General features: G+C 37.1%; 1 protein-coding gene across 5 annotated transcripts in view; it reads right to left on the reverse strand.

Moving 5' to 3' along the window:
• The window catches only part of GLRA2 (glycine receptor alpha 2), a 121,241-nt gene that overhangs the window by 73,802 nt on the left and 26,427 nt on the right, over positions 1–21,012 (reverse strand). For 4 of the 5 annotated variants that reach the window (XM_015886733.2, XM_015886723.2, XM_015886750.2 and 1 more), the window contains 3 exons: positions 7,784–7,866; positions 6,311–6,448; positions 4,636–4,850 (listed from right to left, as the gene is read on the reverse strand). In XM_015886733.2, coding sequence (XP_015742219.1) covers positions 4,636–4,850; positions 6,311–6,448; positions 7,784–7,866 — 436 coding nt within the window. The remainder of the gene's footprint in view (positions 1–4,635; positions 4,851–6,310; positions 6,449–7,783; positions 7,867–21,012) is intronic. The other variant, XM_015886741.2, reaches the window with a different exon arrangement.

Below are 21,012 nucleotides of genomic sequence, written 5' to 3' on the forward strand. Positions count from 1 at the left end.
AAAACAAACAAAAAAACTTTATCATATTTCTCACCAATTTTATGCTTACTTTACAAATATGCTCTTTTCTCTGAGAGTTTATATGCTACTGAGACTATTTAAAAAAATAAATAATGCAAGGGCATATTATAAATCTCTGTTGTGATTCCCAGAAGTTCTCCAGATCATGCTTCGAAAAATACAAGCTGCCATGTTTCTACAGTGGGTCAAATACTCCCAGAAAACATAGTATTTGATCAATCAGCAAAGGCCAAATTTCTGTGTGGAAAATGATGGCATGAACAGAGGAATACAGACACAGACTATCAGATGTGGGTAAGGTTTATAAATGTGAATCTGGAGGATGGAGAATTGGCCAGAGGAACCATGCCACTTTGGATCAATGTTCCTGGTTGTCTGAGCACTGTGCTGACCAATTGGAGGAAAGGAGCCACCCCAGCTTTCTAAATTAGTTTCTTATCACTCCTTAATATGATGTTGCTGATGGTAACTGGCCATGCAACCACTCACTAGTTTTCTGTAACAAACACACAATAACTTAGTTGCTATAAAAGAGGTTGAGACCATGGTGAATAATTCTTTGCAGCTACTCTTTGTACAGAAGATCAATATTTTATCCCCATGAAGAAAGCAGAATTTGATATTGTTCACTTTATTATAAAGAGTAGACAAGAACTTTTATGTTTTCTGGAACGTGCACTGCAGCTCTTTCCTCCCACATTAGTAGTTTGTCAGGGCTCTAAACTCTTGCATGATTTATTTCTGTCTTTTGTAAGAAAGAAATAAACTTTGTAGAAAAATACATGAAAATAAATAAATAAATAAATTAATAGATAAATAAATAAATCCCAGCATATTGATTTCTTTGCTAGTGTTTTGTTGTTATCAGAATTTGACCCTGTATTTGTAGGCAGAATTACAAATACTATGAAGATAATAACTCCACAGAAGGACTATGAAAATTTATCAGAGAAATATAATCACATTTCATTTGAAAGAAGCTATCTAGATTTTTCTCTGAAGTGCAGCAAACACAAACACCAGCTGGAGTTACGTGAGTTTCTCTGATAGCAATGCCTCCTATTTATTTCCATGAAAAGTACAACAGCTAAAAAGAGCACCATAACACAATTTGATAGAGAAAATTTTCAGATACAAAACACTATTTTTTAACGCAGTCACCATCATGAACTACGTGTTTTCACCAGTGAAGAACAAGAGCCAGCGTGCCACACCTGTAACAATCTGCACCATTGGAGGTGACCCACTGTCATGGTCACCACTGCTGAAAGGCACCACCCACTCCTCAGTGTTCTCACATTCAGCAATTGGTCTCCAGGAATGTTCAGCAAGTTTCAGTGAATGTCAGCGGGTACCATTTTTTCAAGAATTCAGTGACACACTTTTGCCTCCATGCCAGGTGCCATTTCTTAAGATTGCTGCCATCTGTCATGTGCCAATTACATGTAATGGGATATTGTTGGGAAAGCTCAGCCTCTGCTGTCATACCACCAGTATCTCCCTCTGACATCAGGGGTCAACGTAGTAAAGCAGGAGGCGTTACTTTTGGAGCCACTCTTGTATTTTTTTTCTCTCAGTTTCTTTTAGTTTCTTTCCTTTTCTTTTCAGAAGTCTTAAACTTATGTTTAATTTTCAATATCTGGAAGCCTATTGCCTGTGCTGCTGTGACCTCACACTATGATCAGCTGTGTATCAAAATGAATATTGGTTTTTAATATGGAAAAGAATGATTTCAAGCAAAATAGAACTTTATCATGTCATGTCATGTTGAGGTTGAGAACAGTATGTAATTACTTCTAAAATGTACCACTTGCATAATTTAAATAGTAACACGGAAACTGATCAAAAAAAACCCAACTAGGATTCTTCTCAGCTCAATTCTTCATTGCTTTTTTTTTTTTTTTTTTTTTTTTTAAAGGAATTACTCATAAAATTGGTAGATGTTGATGCTTTGCTTTTGTTTTACTTATTTGCTTATTTAATTTTGGTAAAGTTCTAATAAAACAGTTAAGAAGAAAGAAGAAAGAATATCCTTAATTTTCCTGCTTGGCATGAGCAAGTGAGTAAATTAAAGGTAAATTTAAGTTCTATAAATACGTGTTAATTGTGTGTTAATAAGAATAGGACACAAAGTAGGATAGGGAAGAACACAACTCTGGTACTCAAATATAGGCTGTTCTCACAAAGCACAGTTGCATCTTTTTTTTCTCAGTGCTCTTTCAAACAATAACCATCCTGTCATGTCTGATTCTCTTATATATTCACGCTTGGAGCAATTTTAAAATGAATGTTTTATTGACAGCCTAACTTCCTGTGTCTTGGCAATATGTAGACAGGACTTAGATAAACATTGCTTTTAAAGAGCCATTTGGGTACTTCAGATTCAACACTGATTTGAAGCAATTATTTTCATATTTTTATTTCTAAATGCATTTTAGCTGTACAGATTTTACTAAGAAATACTATTTTTATACTAAGCTACAGATAGGGTTTTAAAATTTCTGTGTTCTTGCAACAGCAACAGCAAGAAAAACTTTCTCCTTCTTTTTTGTAAGGAATCAGATACTGCTGACAGAGACCTGTATGCAAACATGGGTGTACTGTTTTGGAGCATACTGGTTCATGTCAGTCCCAAGATTCTTCAGACACAGCTTGGCTGAATTCACAGAATGGAAATGCAACAATGATGTGCAGCCTCGCTGAAATAAATGTGCTGGCCACTCTAGTGGGGTTCATGTCTTCTGACAAAGGGACAGCAGAGAAAACTAGGAGAGGATAGGAAGGATGGTATAGGGTCAGAACGTCACCTTTGACAGATGAGATAAAACCACTTTTGAAGCTAGAGGTGAACCTCTCCAATAATCAAACTGCTACAGTCTACATATTTTGGATCTTCACATTTCTTCTAGTCAACAGAAGCCCAGAAACTTAACCAGCAAATGCTTCTCATCTCAAACAAGACAGAATTCAGACAGGAGAAATATTTCATCTGGGTCAAAGGCATACGATGAAGTCTTACTAAAGCATTATCTTTATGGATGCGCTATCACTGAAGAGCTTCTTGGTAGGGTATGTTTGCTCTGCTAGAAATGTGGGTGGAAAGCTCCACCACAGCAACTGTACCACCACTAATTCTCAAATCAGTTAATTTGGAAGAAAGCTGGAATATATCAGCATGGAATCAAGTCGCACCATCTAGACAAAGTTTTCTGTGACTGTGAGCTTGCTGTCTACAGATCCTGCATGGTTCTTGCCAAGATTATCTCTGTGTTGACTTTCTTCCCAGAGTGTTCGTTTGGTAATATTGACTGAACAAATGTTAAGAAAGCATCAATTTGAAATTCTGTGTTAATATATAAAATATTTTTAGTTTTCATGGAAAATTATACATAGCTCCAAGTGAACAAGTGAAGCTGAACCAACTGTTGTAGTCACCAGATTTTTAAGTGATACTTTCTCAATACCAACAGAAGAGTAACACAATCTGTGCGGTTTTAAAAGTTGGTCTATATGTGCTCAATTTTAACAAATTACAGTACTTGGAATGAGACTGAATATGATACTGAGGGTAAAGCAGAACAAAACACAGCATGCCTTTTGGAATGGATCATATGCTATACAAACATTCAACATTTGTGTTTTCATTACTGTTAGCATACATTCATGATCCCAGTCCTTATGATTCTGGGCAGCTGAAAAGAGGATTCTACCGGGATCATATCTCATGACTTCACAGACCATTGTTCGCTGATCTACCTCTGAGTTCTCTTCCAGAAAACTGCACAAAACCTGAGTATGCAATACAAATACTGCTGGAAATGCTATTAACAAAAGTATTAAAGTTGCCCCCATGCTGAAAAGTGTTGCTATGTTGTCTAATCAAATAATATATTCTGTAATCTGTATTCTCATCTGCAGCAGCTGCTCTGGATTAAGAAGACCACAAAATTCAAGTGAGAGGATATTTTTGTGTGTAGGTTGGATGAAGGACATACAGGCATCACTTGAATAAGAACATGGATTGATCCTATGATGAAGCAGAGAAAGACATCAGGACTTCTCTGAAAATATTCTCCAGAGATATCTTGATATCTTTTAGGTGTACATATGTCGCATATATGTATTTATATATATGTGTGTGTGTGTGTGTGTGTGTGTATATGTATTTATATATATATGTACGTTTATATATCCATCTGATTGAGAGTCATAACTAGCTATGTCATCATATCTGGGAGTCTAACAATCCAAGAATGACTAGACAGAGTTCATAAAGTCCCAAACCAGATAAAATATGTCCAGTTTTCAGGAAACTGGTTTCAGAAATCCAGACAAGTACCTAGATAATTCAGAAAGTCCATTCTGCATGCTGATGCCTAAGTGACAAAGCTAGCTGTAGCTCACTAAAAAATCTATAGCTTTGAGCCCTCTGGCAATCCCATAAACCAGCAGAAAACTCTGATCCAAATGCAATGGTACTGCAACAGTTGGCATCACATTGATATCACTTTCTCAGTTATTAGAGACATTCTTACAAAGATCATCAAGAAACTTCAAAAATACTATAATTTTTCTTGGTAATAGTAATCCAGTGATACAAAATAATTTCCTTACTTTTGGAAGGGAAGCTCTTGATCCTGAACTTTGAGTGGTCATTGTCAAAACTGTAGTGATACCCAGTGCAACTCTTGCTGGAGCTGCATCCATGTTGATCCAGAAGGAGACCCAGGAGAGAATGACGATGAGCAGGCTGGGGATGTACATCTGGATGAAATAGTAACCCATCTGCCGCTCCAGGTGAAATCGGACTTCAATGCATGTAAACTTTCCTAGAACATGAAATTACTTTCATAAATGTTTTTTGCACAGTTTTATCTTGCTTTCTGAACATAAACTACATGTGAAGCCTGTTTCATAACCTAAAGCCACTGAGTCAGCCACTTGTTGAACTCAAGAGTGGGAGGAACATGGAGTCTATGAAACAGACTGTACTCAACTCTTTACATTAACTGAGAAAACAAATAATTGTACAGTTGTTTCACCTCTAGAAAATATAGTATTGTGGGCTTTTTTGTTCTTAAAATTTAATAAGATTTTGTTATACAAAGTTTAATGTTAAAATACAACAGAATTTTGCTCTTTTAATTGCATTAGACAAAATAAACATAATTTGATGAATTGTAAAAAATTATTCTTAATGTCTTACAATAGATTTAACTCCTTTTCATTCTGATCACATCATTTACTTGTGTCCTGATTTCCATTTATTTTGGACTATAGAATTTAATAAAATCCTTCCTTGGCACTTTGGGCCTCAAAATGAGAAGTTGCATTTATCAAAACTAAAGACAGTAATTTTCTTTTCATAAGAAAGGAATGTAACTTTATTTTTGACAGGGAAAGAACATCTCATGCTGTTTTATTTCACAGAGTAAAACAAATGTCTTTGATATAAGCAGATTGTCCCTTATGCTGAAATAATGAAGAAAAACAAAACAAAACAAAACAAAACAAAACAAAACAAAACAAAAAACACCTATTTTAGATGACAGGGATTATATCTAATCCCAGGAAGCATCCAGCAAACTGTTCTTTGAAGTCTGTTCTTATTAATTAGACTCCAAGCAGATAAATCCAAATTTTAATGGACCTCTCCCTGCTTGTATAGCTAAAGACAGAAAACACATTTGAAACTTTTAAAAAGGTAAACTAGGAAAAGGACAAGATTACTAAACAGTTTTCCAACATTTTATGTTTACATTCTATTCAGATCAGCAGTGACAGCATTGCCATTTCAATTACTACATCTCTTAAATTAGACTTCATACAAAAGTTGGTGAGAAGTTGATATTTTTTGTCACTGATATTTTGATGTAGTGAAGAAATAAATCAAGCTTAAAAATCAGTACTTTAAAACTGATTTATCAGTATTAAAGAAAACATTCAGTTTGTTATAAAAGCTTCATTTTGAGGAAATTAGTTTGAAGAGATTTTTACATTTGTTAAGATTTTAAAACTGAAATGATTTCAAAAAGTTTAGAATATTAGGGCATGTGTATTAGAGTATCCCTAATAATGTTTAAGGAAATTTGGGGGAAAAAAAAAAAAAATGATTCAAGCAAACAAAAATAAAATGATACATTTTTCAGATTTAAAATGTTTGTGGCTGAATCCAATTTTAATTTAAAAATAGTTATTCTTTTCTGTTGTTGCTTAATTTTACCCATCTTTTCCCATTTCACAGGAAAAAAGAAAACAAACCAAACCAAAACAACAGAGTAATGCTCACCAGTGTTGTAATGTTTTGTGCAATAACCAAGTTCTTTATCTTCTTTCAAAATAAACTGTGGCAATGTCAGCCCATCAGCAACTTGTACAGCTCCTTTTTTCTGCCACTCAAATATTAGATCATTCATAGTGTAGCCAACTACAACAAAGAAATCAGAGTTCATTACATAGTAACTAACTGAAATACTTGAAAGCAAGTATTACTATGGCTTAGAAATACATCAATTGTTCCAGTAAATGTAAGCTATAATTTTAAGCCATCTAATTAATTACAGCACAATTGCAATTAGTTGCTTGTTATTAATATTGCATTTCTTCTATGTTAAGAGCAACAAATAAGTAACATAATTACTTCTGAAATATTGTCTTGGTTTGCCACTAAGAGTAATTTTTATGGCCCATGAAAGATACGACTTACAAATGAGTTGGCATTTTTCTATGTCTATGTATCTGCCAGGATTTTGCTTACTGATTAGGTAGTTGTTGGGCAGAACAAAACCAGGATTTCTAGAATATATGATAGTGAGTCTTCAGCTTTTGTAAACTTTTGACATACCAGAGAGGTGTTCATAGGCCTGGGCACTCTGAAGTCTCTTTTCAACTTCAGTGGCCACACAGCTATCAGGAAACTAAATAAACTGTGTCCAATCTCCAGCCTCAAAGACAAGTAGTAACCAGCAGCTCATACTTGTATAGATAAACCCACTATTTCTTCCCCACAAAACAAAGCAAAACCAAAATAAAATTAAAAAAAAAAACAAAAAACAAAAAAAAACCAACAACAAAAAAACAAAAACAAAAAAAAAACCAAAAACAAGGTGGCTTAACACATATTGGCTCATACTAAGTCCATTCAAAGGACAAGAAGCAGTGCGTATATGCTGGGATGCATGAGGTTCCTCTGAACACCAGGCAGCACTTCTGTGTTGCGCAGATGATGGAGGACTGACACAGGCTTCCCAGAGAGTCTGTGGAGTCTCCTCCTTGGAGCATTCCAAAAGCCATCGGGGCATGGGCCTGGCACTGTGCTCTGGGATGCACAAGATGAACTCAGAGATCCCTTCCAATCATTCCACGACTCCATGAAATCACAGATCTCTGCTTCATGAAGTACATGGCTCACATTGTTCAAAAGACTGTGACTCGATTTGATAAGACATAACTCATCCCAGGCTGTGACCTACTTGTTCTTATTTTCTTGAGATTTGTTTTCTCAGGTATGGCATTACTGTGGCTATTCCTGGAAGTGACACAGCCCTGATGGGATAGGTGGGAGAATAAAGAAAGGAGCTGGAACAGCATAGAGTAGGGAACAACGCTTTAGTTAAAGCACTTTTCCTCCAGGACATTCCTTACAAAAGAGGAATATTGATTCTGACCACACAAATATAGCAACATAAATACAATCAAACCACCAAAATTATGATAAAACTTGTTTGTTTGTTTTTACTAGGCAAAGAAATTGGACACTCACAGCTCTCTAGTTGCATTGTGCATGTCTGTACATCCATAGGAAAATTCTTCAAGTCCATGGGACATGATAAGGTTAAAGTAAGCCTAAAATTGGAGGGGGAAGAAGGAGGAGCGGGGGACGGGAGGGGAAAGGGAAAAAAAAGCACTTGTTAGAAATATACAGATTTTAATCAAAGCCTCATATTTATACTTTGAAGGATCAAGGCCAAATCTTAGAGCCTCGGAAGGTGGACACCTCATCCCCTCTTAGATTTTACGGACATAAAAGCCTGTGAAGGTAGAATGTGTAAAGAAAAGCAGGCTCTCACTGGCTGCACAGGCTGGACAGAACAGAGGCAGAGGCAAGAACAGTAAGATAAAAAAGAGATGCTCCCCATTAATGTACCAGTGAATGTTATACATATAACAGGGAAGCTAAATAATGCAAAACCTAAAATGACTGATTATGTGACATGCATTTTTGGGTTTTATTTTGGAACAGCAAAGGAAAAAATAAAAAAACATAAAAATCAAGGGGTTTCTTCAACAGGGAGTGCCTTTTTGTATAGGAGAGCCATTTCCAACCCTTCATTCTTATCCATTAAAAGAAAACAACAACAACAATACAGAAAAAGCCAGAATCACATTGCATTAAGAGATAAAGAGTGCGGGAACAAGAAAACAAGCCTAAAGGAACAAACTAAATTTCTCTTAATTTCTCAGCTGTTTTGTCCCAGATATGGCATAATTTCACTTAGACATGAATATGCTTGTTGTTTCTTTCTTTTTTTTTTTTTTTCCCTCTCATTATTTTTGATTTAGTTTCTTTTTCTACGTTTGACTGAAATCTGTGTTTCAAGGCTCCTTTTCCACTGTTTTTTTCTTGTTACCATGGGGAGAAGAAAATGTTTTTAATAAACAAGATATTGGGCCAACAGAATTACAAATAACTATCTTCTTTGTAAAAAGCACAGAAAAAAGAAATATTTTAAGAGTTTGGTTTAAGTTATATAAAAAGAATACATATATTATTTCAGATTACCTTCAACACTTCAACACAAAGAAAACAAATTAAGGAAAACCTCAGTGTCCACTTGTCATCAAGTACAAGGACTAAACTCTCACTTGAAGGTACACTGAAGCATTAACATGGAACAATGGGAATACATTTTTAATTATGCCAGTGAACCAATGGGCCAGCTGCTAACCTGCAAATTGTGTTGTCACAAAGTCAAATGTAATTTATACAGAGACATATCTCACTCAACTTTGTCCCCTGTAGTTATTTTGTGTTCCTCAAGTCATTTGTGTTTCTCAGCACACACAGCTTACTCAATTTGTTTTTTTACCATGTGAATTTTTTGGGAAGGCCTGACTGTATGTATTAGTCCTACCATCCTGCAATCAAACCACTATGATAAGAAGATGATATTTAGGTAATTATAATCAAAATGTAATAAGTTTGATCAAAAATCCTATTCATCACCTCTGTGTTTTTGCTTACCCATAATCTACATACAGAATGTACCATTCTTGTCCTTTTGACACAAGTTTCAGTGTGCAGGATGTCAATATCAGGAAATCAGAAATTGGTTGTCAACGGCACTAATGTGCATTGAAATGAAGAAAGTCACCCAGTAGTCCTCTCTACACCACCACAGTAAATAAACTGTTACTTAACCTTTGAGAGCATGTAGCATAAGCATTAAAAATATAAGCCATGTAGGGAAGTAAAGAATGCATTTAGTAGCGACATGAATGCCTCTGAAAGCATGCCCCTACTACTTTAAATATTTTAAGTGTCCTGCAAATGTTAATTGGCCTCATTTTACTAGTTTCCTGGATTAAAGATTGAACTATTTAAATTGCTAATCCACAGTACTGACAATAGACTGCTTCTGCATTTTTTTTTTTTTTTCCCCTGAAATATTGACATACCAAATTTTCTTCCTTATTTTCGTTCTTATTCTGAAAATGAGTTTGATTTTTTGAAGTTCATTTCAAGTGTGTCTTTATGCAAATGTTTTTCTAAAAGGCTGCAAAATATATCATCATCTTCTGAAGAAGATACAACCTATACACCACTTAGATTTTACCAACCATTAGTTCTGGACTGTACACTCACTCTGTTTCCTCTCCCCTTCATTCCTTTCTCCTCCCCAGAACCCTCAAGAAATCTGAGGGTTTGACTATATACATGGGCAGGAGTATCTAATTTGTTAGCTTAGTATGAAACTCACGAGTTATCAAGTGCTTCCACACCTCTTGGGGATGAAGTGATCTATTTCCCCTACTGGCTAGATGGATATGTCAATTATTCATCTGGAGGTGAGCTGAGGAAATGAACATTAAGCTGTTTCACACAACGGTTGACAACTTTTTCTCCCTAAGCAACAATGCCTTTCAGAAAGCATAAATGATTCTCACAATTGGAAAATAACTTCTATTCTATGACTGTTGAGGCTAGTGCAAGTGATCATGCTCTTTTAACTTGTTCTTCAACTCAGCAGAGTAGTCACTCATAGCATCTTTGCTTCTGTAATCCCTTTTACCAGGATTAAAACAAGTATTGAACTCAGCATATTTTGCCTGGCATTGTTTGTAAACCTACCGATTTTCAACAAGATTACTACTAGCTAAATGTTCAGCTACTGGAGTCTGCAGTAGCTCAAACGAAGCCCATGGTGGTGGGTCAGTTTGTAGCAATTGACCCTTATATAGCAAAAACATGAATCAGCAAGTTTTTTCTACCAGATCCATTGCCATGTCACTACTTGTACATTTACTATAATAGGGAAATAGGATCAGAAATGGTTAGGCAGATACAGCTACCCACTCTGCCTATAACAACATCAATGACAGAAAATATTAAAAAAATGAAATAAAATGAAATAAAATAAAATATAAATGTCTCACACTTACTTGGTAAATTCAAGAGGAGCCCCTGGAGATTTGGTACAAAGTGCAATTTTAACTGGCAATTACATTGATGAATACTGTAATCATTAATACATCAGAAGAAACTGTTATACAACAATTATTTTTCAGCACCCCACTATCAAGGCAGTTGAGATGTACAAACAGCATGTTTTGTAACTATCCCATGCTACTCAGGCTTGGGTTACACAGGCAGCTCAGGGGGAGAGTTCTGGGGCTTAACAGAGTAGACATGAACCAGAAGAAGGGTGCACAGCTCAGGATCCCTCTGTGCACAACAGGCACAGCGCTAGGGACAGCAGGACACCCTGCAGGCAAAGCCAAGTGCCTCCCTGCCTTCCCTCATCCATCTCACTGTCAAGGAAGAACTGAGCCCTGGAATTTGAACAGAACAAAAACCAAAAGCAGAGCCAGAAAGCAGAAAGTGAAAAATTAGTCAACATTGTGACAAAATAATAATAAAAAAGAAACCGTTATGGAATGATACTGTAGCAAAGGCAGGGCTGTAACTCAAATACTCTAAGGACCTACTTCCTGAGGTTTATTTCCTACACTAGGTCTGTTCTTCTGAGCAGCATCTCTTGATTCCTACAATGCCTTCAAGGTACAAAGGGCACTACTGGTATTACTTCACCCAGCATTTTACTCAAGGTCCCCTCTTCTCTGCATTTCACCAGAATAACCTGAGAAATTGTTCAGACCTGGACTGTGGGCCTCTCTCTTCCCACCCCAGATCAGTATTTTTCAATTCCATCCACTTCAGAAAGATACCTTATCAGCATTGTTCAAAGATCTGTGTTTCCTACTTATACAAGCAGGGGAACTGTAGTTCTGAAACCTGTGGTTTATGTTACTGTAGAAGCCAGAACAGTGCATTGTGTGGGAAAAGTTAAATAGCCTGACAGCATGTTATTCATTAGAAATGTCCATGTTGATGATCTTTAACACCTGAATGCTTTGTTTTGCAGTGTCAGTATTTTCTACAGAAAGAAACAGGCTGGTCCTCACATGGGCCAACAGCAGAGCTCAGCATATACACACTACAGATGCACCAAGAGTAACTGTAGCCAGTCATCATCAACTGAGGAAAAGCCAGAGAGGGTGACACACATACACACAACCAAGAGTGTATAGAGGTATTCACATGAACTGCAACAAAGTTCAGCAGCACTCTGTGCTCACTTCATTCCTATTCATCCTTCTCCCTCATCCTATCTTTTCTCTGATTCTCAACATAATCTCCAAGCTCTTTCTTCATCTAACAGTTTTTGAATACTAATGCTTATCACCATAATATTGAATATCTGTAGCTTCAGCCACAGGTATTCCTTCTTTATAACCCCCAAATGCTAGAAAAAAAACAACCACACTTCAGAATGTCATGTATATAAACATCTTGTGAATGGTCAGAAACAAAACTGAAGTAAAGAACTGCCAGTACTGGGTTAGGCCCTTGGGGAACTGGGTTTACATGTTACATAATTCAATATTTACTTCTATTTTTTTTTAGAAATGTAAGAAAATATCTCACTTGAGCTACAATTGCCTGATCCACAGCAGACATTAAGCTGTACTCCAACGCACTTCATGCTTACAAGCAGCTAACAGCTGGTGTGCTGTGACTCCCCCAGAACCTCGCTTGATCTAAGTGACAGCTCTCCCCCAGCAAGAAGGCCTTGATCCCGCAAGAGAATCTGGATCTCCCAGCACCAGGTGTCTGACAAGAAGGAAAATGACATTTTCATGAACAAACCTGCAAGTGTGGCATTTTGCGAGCAGGCTATAGAACACCAGCGGCCTCATAACATTTTTCCTAATGAGAAAATACTGGGGTCAGACTCCAGAATTACAGAGGTACTGATGGAAATTTAAATAGTGATGGAGATCAGGACACAAGTCTTTCCTGTCTCCTAAAAAAAGCACAATTGGCTCCTCACAAACATGAAAAGCAGCAAAAGCCTCGCCATGAGTGGGCAAGATATCAAAATAACTCTGCTTCTATTCTCATCCCTTCATTCTTTCAAGTGATACCCATCCACAGCTTAGTTAGTGGGACAGGAGATGTAACAAACAACATCTTTGCTTCTTTTTTTTTTTTTTTTTTTTCAGATTAGATTTTTGATTCTTACAACTGTTGAAATAACATAAAAATATTGCCTAAGCACAAGCAGGCAAAGTTCCCCATTAACTGGCAGGGGAGATGGAGTTGCACAGCAACCATGACAGCATTGCATGACACAGGAGCAAATGCCATTCAGACTACTGGCACTGAAATAAGCAGGAGAATGTAAAATCTCTTTATATCCTTCCCATCCCCCTCTCCTGGGGATCTTGATCTGTGCCTGAAAGGAGAGCACACACACTGTTCATACATCAGAAAGCCAAAAAAATAAATCCCAGTGAAATTTCTCTTTTAAAGGGCTTTTCATTTTGTAGTCCATCTCATTATTTTTTCAGAGACCTGACTCATCATTTTGAATGTCAATTCTGGTAATTTTCACAGTCTACAGGCTTTGTCCTGTTAAACGGAACAGTCATACTGTCTGCTTTTTCCCTTATTTTTGAGGAGCCCTGGAATCCCTCTCTAATGTTTGTCATGTTCTGCAGCTTCATTTCTGTCAGATGGGAACGGGCTGAAGTTGAGCTAGGAGGAGATGTGGAGCCTTGGCTGCTCCTGTAGAACTAGATGCAGTCTGGAGTAACACGTACTGCTGTTTAGGATCATGTAGTCTCTCCCTCCAGTGCTTTGCTTTGCTTTGTGCACTGCTTAAAATGGGAGCTGGCACAAAACAGAGTGGTGGATTTTCATTACAGACATCCCACTTCTCATTGTAATGCCAGCATTGTCTGTAGGTACGCAATGCCAGCACATGAGTTGCCAGCAAATGATTTCCCAACTTTCGTTCAAGCAAATCTGAGGAATTAAATTCAAGTATGGTTTTGTGTAACAGCTAAATTCTGAAATCCATTAAAAATACAGTTTAATCTCCCCTTTCCCTCTGCTATTTTCTATATTAATTTTCCTGCAGTGTGTGTTTAATACAACATCCCTTTCCCCTGAGCATGTTGACATCCCTGTTCAAGTCATATATTGTAATGCAATTGGCAAAAGACCTCCATTTCTGTGAGCATATTCCAGGAAAATAGGCTTTTTTATGCCGTTCAATTTGAAATGGCTCCTGAACCTACATTTTTTCTGTCAAACATTTAACTGCTCTAATGTACATTCAATAGGTAAATGGTCACCAGCAGTCAAAGACATCATCATTACCCATGAGAAGAGCAGGTACGCAGATGCGTGGTTTGCTATCTAATCCCATTGGACCCAGAAGCAATCCATGCCAATTATTTTTTTTTAATCCTCTCAGCCAAGAACAACTTTGTGCGTACAAATTACCCTCCAACAGCATTTCCCAATTTTTTTAGCTTAGAAAAATAAAGCCTTTTCTTTGTGTATTTGGGCCCTATGCATTTGAGATGCAAGAACATAGGGCTGTAGAAAGAACATCTTGGGCCATCAAATCTGATAATCTGTTAACACGTAGTCATTTCATCTAATACCTTTCAAAACTGGTCAAGGCAAGATATGTGAAGAGCAGCTGAGGAACAGCATAGAGCTGTGTCAGGGAAGGGGCAGCTGGGGGTCAGGGAAAGTGTCTGCACAAGAGGATAGTGGGCATGGAACGGTCTGCACAGGGCTGTGGGCAGGGCCCCAACCTGTTGCAGCCCAAGGAGCATTTGAACTTAAGTGTTTCTATGTGGAGCAAGGGGTTGGACTCAATGACCTGTGTGGGTCCCTTCCAACTTGGGATATTGTGTTCTATGATTCTGTTTAATGATATCTTGTTCCCCTCTATGCCCACTACTATTTCTGTTGGAATATTTCTTGGAATTCAAAGTACTGATGACTGGAAATACTATAACTTCCAATTTAAATTTCCCTAGGACCAGTGTAGAGTTATTTGTTGATTTCAGTTGTCCTGGCAGCATTTCCTTTAGTTTAAGCAGCTATTCTGTTGTGTTTGTATTTACTTCACACCCAGTGTTTTTGTATGTCATCTAGGGACATGCACAGTATTAGAGGAATTAGTGAGGCAGTGCATGTTCAAGTATAATGTTCATATCCCTACATTGCTTTAAATGTCTGATGAAGTGAAAATGCAACTAATTTTGTGTCATTAAAATGTAAATTATTCTTTCCTTAAGCAAGATGATCAATAGGGTTTTGACAATAGCTACGATAGTTGCATAACAATATACCTGCATTAGGCTTTATTATTTATTTAGGAGGTTTTATTACTTGTTATGCAAAACAAGTACTTTAGGCAAAACAGAAAAATAAATGTATTGGAAAAAAAGAGCTAGATCCTCAGTATGGATTTGTATGTAGGCTGTGAGAAAATGAGAGACAAGAATGGGTGAGGGCATAGTCAAGAAGCTGTTGGGAAACCATCCCAAAGGATGAGAAGCACATTAAGTTAAAAGACCACAAACTGAAGGGATGCCGTGGTGGAACAGATGCAGGAGAAAGGGCAAGAAGAGAAAGGATGGGTGAATAGTAGGTGGATAATAATAATTCAAGGACATAGAATTCAACAGTAATAAGAACAGCTGCTTTTCCCATAAAAGGTTGCATTATTTTAGCCTCTGAAACCATTGTTATTATTGTAATCATGCCCATGGGAAGACAAATTTGTCAAACTCACTGTATTCACATAGCATGCAATTACAATTTGGGAAGTCACTATGTCCCAGTGTGCAGTTTAGTAAAGTCTAGTGATACACTAGCGCTATTTATACAAAGTCTGTAAGGCCTCTGCCTGTAATACATTATAGCAGCCAAATCCAAAACTTCTTTATTTTTGTGTTCTATGCCAGTTAGTAGTTCAGCACTGCTTATTATTAAAATCATTTTTATATACATAGGTAACTCCAAAAGTAATGCCTCCTATTTATTTCCATGGAAATTACCACAGCTGAAAAGAGTACAGTAAGACTATTTGATAGAGCAAATTCTCAGATAGAAAACGCCATTTTTCAACATAGTCACCACCATGAGCATTGTCACCAGTGATAAACAGGAGCCTGAATGCTGTGCTTGTAACAGTCTGTACCAGAGGAGGTGACTCACTGTTGCTGTCATCACAGCAGAAACGCACCACACACTTCTCACTGTGCTCACATCCACTGGTTAGTCTCAATAAACATTCAGAAAGTGCTAAGGAATGTCAGTGGGTGCCATTTTTACTTCATGGAGGAGTCTGATTGCCCCTCTGTTGCCACCTGTCATATGACAACAAAATGTGTCAGGATGTTGGCGGGAAGATTCAGCCTTTACAGCCATACCACCAACTTCTGCCTCCAACATTGTGAGTCAACTAATGAATCGGAAGGCATTAGTTTTGGAGCAGCCCTTGTATTTTCTTGAGTGTGGAAAAGTTATTTTAACTCACATGAAGATTCTTTTTTTGCTTTTAGAAGATTAGGGAAATGAGCATGGACTTGTTTTGCCATTGGTATGGTAAATAATGTTCTATGAAAATGCTTCTGTGCTGATTAAGATTCAATTCCAAGGGAAAAGCCTCGCTTTTGTCAGTGCTATCTTTGTAGGAGTTAAGGAAATAAAATGAATGCGAGCTAGGAGAGGGGCTCTTACCTAGCAAACAGGCATATCAATCATGGTAACAGTCTCTCTTCTCTTTCTCTGCTAATCTGTCACATGGGAAGACAATGCTGATAGTAAAGTCCAAATCCTCTTAAATCCCAACACTAGATTGCAAACAAAACTGAAGTCATCAAAGTTAAGCACAGGGTGTGTGCAGAAATGTGGAACATAACATTTTATACCACTCTATTATACTAGGCTGTGTCATCCTGTTGTTGATTTGCACACAATGTCATTAGGTTTAAATGCAGATGCCTTATTGGATAGCTGATATAGGTTGCACCCTGAAATTATCGTAGATGACCCTTGCCTGAATTTACTGTAACAAGGCAAAAAAATGTTTAGTGTCACTAAAAATTGAAGATATGATCATGTATATATATATATATATAAATATTTTTTTTCAGGAATATTATGGAATTTCTTTCCCACAAATAGTCTATGGTGAAGAGAAAACATGTGTTATGTTTCTTTCAAATTTACTTTTGCATTTCATAGAATCATAGAACCATCAAGATTGGAAAAGACCTCCTAGATCATCTAGTCCAGCTGTCCACCTACCACCAATATTACCTGACTAAATTATGTACCCAAGTACAACATCTAAACATTTCTTGAACATCTCCAGGGACAGTGACTCCATCACCTCCCTGGGCAGCCTATTCCAGTGCCTCACCACTCATTCCATGAAGTTTTTCCTAATATCCAACTTGAACATTCCAAAGGAGAAGGGATCTTCCATCCCATAGGGCTAAGAGCGCGGCTTGACAAAGAAGACTAGAAAGCACAGGACTTTTGCTCGGAAAAGCTGAACTATACAAGTGCAATATATTATTTCTCATTACATGAGGAGAATGGAGACAATAACTTTTAATATAACCTAAGATGCTGAGTGGATTAATGAGCATCCACAGAGATTAGACACAGTATTCTGTCAGTTGGGTCTATTGCCATAGAACAAAGATTCAATTTTGGTAACTGGAGTAACGTCGCACAAGAGATGGTATTGCAAGTAAATCTGCTGTTTTCAGGCAGGAGAGGGCTATTGGATGTGCCAGGTTATCCCTCATCTACTTGTTGCCATTTGGAAGTCCAATGACCACCCCTAGTACAGCTGCAGAAAGAGACCAGTGCAACAGCTTATATTTGCTGTTCCATGATGTCCAATCAAAGAGTGCTGATCTCTAGTAGATACTGCTTTCATCCATAATAACATTTAACTACTAAATCTGTGTCAAGAGTTGAAACCATAGAGAAGCAATTTTCCAAATTACTGCAAAATTGAATGTGCTGCGAAGATATATGTAAACTAAGGGAAAAAAAAAATAGATACTGAAAGATTTGAGGAATTTCTTCTTATGTATTTAATTGTTCTTGCAATATAAGGAAGAAAAATAATTTGTGAATTTTTTCAAATTTCCTCCCTAAAATTCCACAAGATTCTCTTGTCAAACTATGCAACGCTTTCTAAATTCTTTATGTGTTTTAAAAAGGTGAAGTAACCTGCTTTGTAACTCTCTGGCTAAATGCAGTGGTCCTACATTTCAGAGGAAAGACTTTCCTTTACATGACTACTGGGAATACAAGGTGCTTACTGGAGCATCTAATAGAAAAAAAACATTCCAGCCTCTTTACCTTCCTGGCCAGTATATTCCAGGTGAAATGCCATGGACCAGTGCTACAGTATAATTAAACTGCCTTCTGCATCGAGATCATATGACTAAGATGCACTGAAAATATTAAAAGGAGAGGGAGGCAATTAATGTATAACAGAAAAAAAAAAAAAAAAAGAAAAAAAACAAAAACACCTTCCACTTTCCATCACTTTGCTAAAATAAGCTTTTCAGCAGATGCTAATGTTCTGGCAGCCTGAAGTGAGTTTGTGGGAATCAGGTACACAAATGTGTGGCTCAAAGAGAAGGTAAAGCCTCCTGTGAGGTTCTTTATCATTTTGCTGGTGTCCCAGCTGTCCACAGTGGGACAGGGAAGATTTAATCCTTGCCCCTGAAACATAAAATCAGTTCAACAGCATACACAATACAAAACCCAGGTGTCACACAGTATATGAGTGTCAGGAATAGGACTGTCAGTATCACCACACAGCACTGCCATTCTTTCCAAGGTTGTTGTCCTTCTACAAAATCCAGCCCATGCAGAGATCATTCAAGGGTTGTGAGCTCAGAGGGATGAGTCACAGGCATCTGGAGGGTGACACTGTGTGGGCTGAGATTTAGTCTCGTTGTTTTTCAGCATACAATATATACACAACATAAGCCAATTATATTGAACACTGCTATAATGAACCCCTCTTGTTGAGTGCTCTCTGCAGAGAGCTTTAAAACAAAAACCGTAGTTATTTAACAGAGCTGTGCAACTCAAAGAGTGCCACTGAGACTGATCTTGACTGAAGTACAGTTGTTTGCTGAATGTAACTTTACTGTAACTGCTGACTTCTAAAATACATGCACCTCTAAGAGCTGTTGTCACCTCACTAGGGACAAAAGTGTACATCTGTGATATTGAGCAATGCTGAGTTCCCTCCCAAAGGTTTTTGGCTGCTCTGCAGTGCACCAGGACTTAGACTAGTTTTCTCTAAAGACATGGGCTGGGTGCCATTTAGCTTCCAGGACTACAGCAAATTGTCATTCTCCACCTTAAAATTTCAAATGTTCTTCAATATAATGAAGATTTTATTGTGATTTTTGTGATATTTGTGATTTTTTATTGGACCTATATCACTATAGCTCCATAACCTTTCATGTTCCTTATATTCCTCATTTCCAAGTATTGTAAGCACAGAAGCTCTTTCTCCATACCAATCTTTCTTCAGGCTTTATATAGCATATATACCATAATATCTGAAATTAAAACAAATACCAAAGTAGTCATCTGAGCATGCATAAAATACCTAAAAATAGGCTTAGAATACTAAACTTACTTACATGATTCATAGGTGAGTACATCAGCCACTCTGGCATTATTTCCCATAACAACTCCCAGAGAATAGATTTAGTAGACTGCAAGCATGAGCATGATAGCTATCTACGGTATGGAAAAAAAGTGACAGAAATCTATGGCACCTCTACCATCACCAATGAATTCAAGATGGATAATTCCTTACTAAAAGGGCAAACAGACTCTTGCTTATAATGGGGAGACATGAATGACATGCACTAGTGGGCATGGAGGTGATGGGTTGAAAGTTGGGCTAGATGATCTTAGTGGTCTTTTCCAACCTCAGTGATTCTGTGACTCTACAAAACAATTCCAAGAGCAATGTGTTGTGGGGGTAACACGGGCCTAGACTGTCTGTGATACTGTAGTACACATGAACACGCAAGCACACATATCCTACACCAAATGTCCCTTTTTAGTAAAATAAGGTTAATGTTCAGTCCAAATTCTTTTCAGAAAGGGCAGGATTTGCTTCTCGTGGAATTTAGCAGCATAAGCCACACTTGCTTCTAACAGCATATTTCCATATGCTGCTGATGTATTTGTCCTTGCTTTTATTAAATTTGACTATATGACAAAACAGACCACAGTACTACTTCCCAGATGTGTTTTATAAGCATTTTAAACATTCAGAGCATGCTAAATGCTAAAAGTTAAATACCATTATGTCAGGGTAGGTCTGGTTGGTGTGTGAGTGAAAATGGCAAGACTTTGCCATCCGCAATGCACTGAAACAAATCACTAAAATATTATTTGTTTCAGCATAGCACAACTAAAAGAAATTGACAAACAGTACATACAGAAGTTGTTTTTCTAATTACTTCTAAGTTCAGTTTTCTTCACTGTAAAACATGATTCAAAATTATATGCCATGTTAGAGGCATCAGGTAAGACTGCTTTTCTTAGTCTTTCACTGGAATACTGCTTACTCTACTTCATATAAATTTGTATTTAAGAGTGGGAATTTTACAAATGTGGTATGACAGCTTGAAATATTACTTTTCCTGCATGAACAAATGTCAGGGAAATTATTCATCTGCATTCAGAGCAGCACTCAACTGCACTGTTGCCTCCAATAAGATGGTGTCTGATGTCATTCAAACAAACAGTTGCATTCATTTCTTTCTCAGAGTGAAACAAGAAATATTTGTAAGTGACAGCATATTTATCACTCTGCTAGTGCTAGCCTCACTCTTCTACCGTTTTTCTCAGACTGTTCAGGTATGTTAATTTGAAACTTTGCTCAATAAACACTTATGTTCCATGCTGGTTAATCCATCCAAACATAGTTAAGCTCTTATCAAAGAATTTCCAAAGGAATCAAGTAAATGGGGGAAATGTTATGTTACTGTTTATTAATTTAGCATCCTACAGAACTCAGTTGTCCTTAACCTGGATCAATAATAATTCCTCAGAGAAAAATTTGGGTCAGAAGCAGAATGACTGGTCAGAAATTACAGTCTTCTGAGATGATTTCCTTTACTAGTGAGTAAATTCAGTAAACAGGTCCATTAAATAGATACTACCATGTTTACTTTTCATCTTTCAGGTAACTGACTGTGGATCATCCTAGGAAAACTCAGAGCACAATATTCTCTTTCTAAACTATTGCAATAATGCAATGTTTTTCACCTCAGCTTTTTATACTAAATTAACAGCACACAGTAAGCTGAATATTAAATACTACAAATTTG

This window comes from Coturnix japonica, chromosome 1 (genome assembly GCF_001577835.2).
Source record: "Coturnix japonica isolate 7356 chromosome 1, Coturnix japonica 2.1, whole genome shotgun sequence".
Taxonomy (NCBI): Eukaryota; Metazoa; Chordata; class Aves; order Galliformes; family Phasianidae; genus Coturnix; species Coturnix japonica.